This window comes from Limulus polyphemus, unplaced genomic scaffold (genome assembly GCF_000517525.1).
Source record: "Limulus polyphemus unplaced genomic scaffold, Limulus_polyphemus-2.1.2 Scaffold981, whole genome shotgun sequence".
Taxonomy (NCBI): Eukaryota; Metazoa; Arthropoda; class Merostomata; order Xiphosura; family Limulidae; genus Limulus; species Limulus polyphemus.
In genome coordinates this window covers 92,572-97,334 of record NW_013666591.1, presented here as the reverse complement: position 1 = coordinate 97,334, position 4,763 = coordinate 92,572, and the positions used below count along the sequence as shown (strand labels likewise).

Below are 4,763 nucleotides of genomic sequence, written 5' to 3'. Positions count from 1 at the left end.
TTCTCGTTCTTCTTGTTTCTTTTCTTTCTCCTCCAACCACTGCTGTAGCCTCCCTTGTTTCTTTTCTTTCTCCTCCAACAACTGCTGTAATCTCTCTTCTTGTTTCTTTTCTCGTTCTTCTTGTTTCTTTTCTTTCTCCTCCAACCACTGCTGTAGCCTCCCTTGTTTCTTTTCTTTCTCCTCCAACAACTGCTGTAATCTCTCTTCTTGTTTCTTTTCTCTCTCTTTTTGTTTATTTTCTTTCTCCTCCAACCACTGCTGTAGCCTCCCTTGTTTCTTTTCTTTCTCCTCCAACAACTGCTGTAATCTCTCTTCTTGTTTCTTTTCTTTTTCCTCCAACAACTGTTGTAGTCTCTCTTGTTTATTTTGCTGTTCGAGCTGCCACTGTTGCAGGTTTTCTTGCCACTGCTGCTGTCTCTCTTCTTGTTTCTTTTCTTTTCCGCGAACAACTGCTGTAATCTCTCTTCTTGTTTCTTGTCTCGTTCTTCTTGTTTCTTTTCTTTCTCCTCCAACCACTGTTGTAATCTCTCTTCTTGTTTCTTTTGCTGTTCTTGTATTGCTGCTATCAAATCTGCTAAGCTGTAGTTTGATTTGCCACTTCTCGTTTCCATCTTTTTTTTTTCTTTTCCATCCCACTCTCTGACACCAGTTAGTTACTTCTCTGGTCGTTTGTTAATTTTTGGTATAAATTCTTCCCGAGGAACTTCAGCAATACAAGTCCTTTCTTAAATAAAACTAGTTTATTCTTTCTCAATACAACTTTGCAATACACTTAATTTCCACAGTCACTTTAACTTAGCTATAATTCACACTTTATTTACGGCTTGATTCGATTATCTGTCTCTATATCTCTCTATCTGCAAAATTATCTCTCCGTCTTATTTGCTAAAATAGAGGGTGTCTGGCAAACACTTGGGCCTTTATGATCCTTCTAGAAAATCATCACGTGTTACTAGGATCACGTGACTTCCCCTGTCGTAACACTATTGTAGACGAACTAAGAGAGAAATGGATAGTGTACCTGAATTCCGAACTTTAACTTGCGTTCAGTTTCAGTTGACGTCATAATAGGCCAGCAAAGGATATTCCAAGCTCAGTACACAACATTGAAATATCCTTGCGGGCAGAAGCCGCCACCTACTTAATGAACAAATAGGTGAAGGATTAGAACATTAACTAAGAACAAGATAATGTCCTCAATAATGAACCACATGTTTCCGCCATGACAGTGCAGAAACTAAATAATCAATAATTTAGAAACATTCCCTATTATTATAGAAGGTCTCCTATCATGGTATGCCTGCTTACAACAAGAGCACAACCTGAAGGCTTTTATTTGTTACCACTTGTCTCTCGGAATATTTACAACTTTTTTTTCAACAGTTCTGGTTGTCTCCATGGGAAGCTACATGAAATTAAAAAATGTATGATATGGATTGAGTTGACAACTACCATATGTAATAAAATTAAAAGAAAAATCCGAACTTAAAACAAAAATCATACTTGCTCAAAAGTCAATGATAGTTGCGTTACTTAAGTTAATTACGATATGTAACAAGACAATATGCTGTTGGCGGTGGAAAATCAATTCATAATAATGTATTTACAGGGAGAGGGAACACAAAACAAACTTGAACTTACCAATGAAACGACACAGGACCAGATCTTGGTCTACTATTATAATTATATGCAACGCAAATTGGTATATTTACCTTACATACAGGCTACAACTTGAGAACTCTATATTCCGTTTTAGTAACTGAGAATACGAGAAAGGACCAACAAGATGGACACTTAATAACTTTAGGTGACTTCAGGTGAAAGGGTCAACGCTTATTCCATTTCAGTAGAGAGATCAGTGGGCGTAACTGATTGCTCTGTGGGAAAACCATTTTGCATGGGAAATAGCACACAAGTAAATTACAGGTTTTTTTACATTTGTGTTCAGTCTCTCTTTATTTCTCCCGAACTCAGTTAAATATTACAGAGTATTTTCGCAATAAGTATCTTGACGAATCTTCCGTTATTCAGCGGACCTATGTTACCTATCTTGCCATTCTTAAAGGAAATAAGAAATCTGAAAATACCATATTCATACAAAGTGTTATGAAATTTAATCAAATCAGATGGCACGGCAGGTACTTTGGCATATGATGGCCAGGGGAGTTTGAGGATAAAACCAACCTCCTTCGCTTCGCTGGCGAGATCGCTTAACAACAATGTGAGAAAAGAAGAATATATATATATATATATATATATATATACGTACGTATGTGTATGAAACCGGGGGAAGAGGCAAAAGTGAGACCAAGGCCATGGGTGTAATTGCAACAAGTATTTCAACAAAGGGCACCATTTCAGAGAAGGTTGAGATCTAAAGCCCTGGCTATCCCAACTTTGGTGCAGCGGAAAATCGGAGTGCTCGGAGAAAACCCGCTTTCACTAGTCGGGACCGAATGAAAGCCCCAACTAGTACCAAATATGTTAACTGAAAGGAAAAAATAAGGTGAATAAAACATGTGCTTTGAATACGATCTAAGAACAAAAGCGGGTTTCAGAAGTGAAATAAAGTGAACCACCAATAAAATTAGTCTGTTCGAATGACGTATATAAACGTCATGCATGAGGCAAGTCAGTCATTTTGTCATTGAGCACTGACGCAATCTTGCCTTAAGTTCGTGGCTCGATTAAAGGAGGAAGGCTCCAGTTCGTTAAGATCTAACGTTAGAGACATTAATACAGTATTTCTAAAAACACTTCTACTTTTAACTTCTTTCTCCCCTAATTTAACATTTTTAATATGAAGATTTGGACCTCAGAACACATATTCAGGTAGGCCTATGCTAGGATAATAAGCAATAGCCTTGAATTAAATGGTTTCACAGCATCAGCCTTGCCTGATTTGAGCTTTGACTGCAAACATTTTAGTCATTAATATTTAAGTAAAAATGAAATTTTCATTTTTTATCACAAAAACAAGGAAGAAGCTATATTCAATGTGTGATTTTTAGTATACAGAAGTATTTTTAGTAATTAGATAATACTAATAGTAATAGTAGTAATAGGTGAAAACTTCGACCATACTTGCTAAAAATGAGTAAAAAAGTTTAAAAACTAAGCGAAAATCGAGTCTGATTCTAGCATATTGATATATATAATACATTTAAATTTTAAGGTTTGATTGGACCCTGGCTTGTCTGGTTCCTCTCTCCAAATTGCAATCTCTGACCAGTACTTTGTTTGAACTTGATTAATTCAAAGAATAGTAGACTGTGATTGAATTATGCTTAATACAGGAACAGTAACACAATAGCACAGCAACACTATGCATTAGTGAGTACTACTACTACTGTAATAGTAATATTAGTATTACTAATACTAGTAATACTGCTAAACATAATATACAGAAAAAAGGTACCACTTGGTCCTTTAGAAGGCTCCTCCTCACACCCACCTATGAGAATAGTTAAACCCATCCTAAACTTTTCGTTTTCAGGAAGTTTCCAACTCCCCTTTTAATTTTATTAAACTCTTGTGTAGTACCAGCTCCCACTATTGCCATTGGCAATTCATTCTATAAGCCAATCACCCTATTAGAAAAATAAAATTGTCTTAAGTGAAACCTAGCCTGTCTTTTCTAAATCTTAAACTTGTATCCTCTCATATTTGTTTTAAGAATATAACAAAATAGAAATAGGTGCCATTATTCTATCAGTTACCCAGTTAATCTTGTAATAAGGTCAACTTGTACTCTTCTTTTCTCATGACAGAATAAGTAAGAAGATCTTTCCTGATAAGATAAGACTTATCCATCCTCATTATGTTATTAGCATTCTCTAAATCCTGTACAATATCCTTTCTTAGATAAGGAGACCAAAATTGTGCAAAGTAGTCCGAGTGAAACCTAACTAGAATTTTGTGTAAAGATGTAATTTCCATTTTGACTTGTAATAACTGTGTTTATAAATACATCTGCCTTGAAGTTGATATTTGAGTGATTTATCCACAACAATGCCAAGAAAATTTTTTTACACTGCTATAAAGTAGGTTCTCATCTGTGATCTATATAAAAGTGTGATCCAAATTATGATAACCCAATTGCATTACCTTGTTTTTTTTTGTAATTAAAGGTCATCTGCCAAATACTTTTCCAACATACATTTGATCCAGATCGTTTCAACAAGGGAACTTTTGGTCCATCTCAGCTGTACCATCCTCTAAACTAAACTATTATAAATTAAAAAACAACTTAAAGCCAGCCCTTATCACTCGTATAGTTATCAAGCTTTCTCTTAAGCTCCACAATATCTGAAGGCAACCCATTCCAGAGGCCAACCACTCTGTTAGAAAAATATAACTGCTGTAGTTGAAGATGACTCCTACCTTGACAAAATTTATATTTCTGTCACTTAGTTGTACTATTCTTGCCATTAAGTATGAAAAAACGATGATACATCAAAACTGTCAATTCTCTTTACAATCTTAAACACCTCAACCAGAACCCCCAACTCTTCTTTTTCCAAAAGAAAACAATTTCAGAGATCTTAACCTCTTCTCATATGACAACCCCTCCATCTCAGGCACCATTGTAGTAGCCCTTCTGAACCCTTTCCAATAATTCAATGTCCTTCCTAATGTAAGGAGCCCAGGACTCAACACAATTCTCCAAATATTAATACTAGAAATAAATGACTTTATAACACCAAAATGTTGTTTTTATTTAGTTGGACAACTAAATAAAAACAATATTTTGGTGTTATAAA

The 4,763-nt window shown here is 35.3% G+C and overlaps 1 protein-coding gene across 1 annotated transcript in view; it reads left to right on the top strand.

Moving 5' to 3' along the window:
- Positions 1 to 2,632: 2,632 nt before the first annotated feature.
- The window catches only part of LOC106461532 (protein slowmo-like), a 22,826-nt gene continuing 20,695 nt past the window's right edge, over positions 2,633 to 4,763 (top strand). Inside the window, exon 1 of the mRNA XM_013921363.2 lies at positions 2,633 to 2,832. Within this exon, the coding sequence (XP_013776817.1) occupies positions 2,801 to 2,832 (32 nt within the window). The 5' untranslated portion in view covers positions 2,633 to 2,800. The remainder of the gene's footprint in view (positions 2,833 to 4,763) is intronic.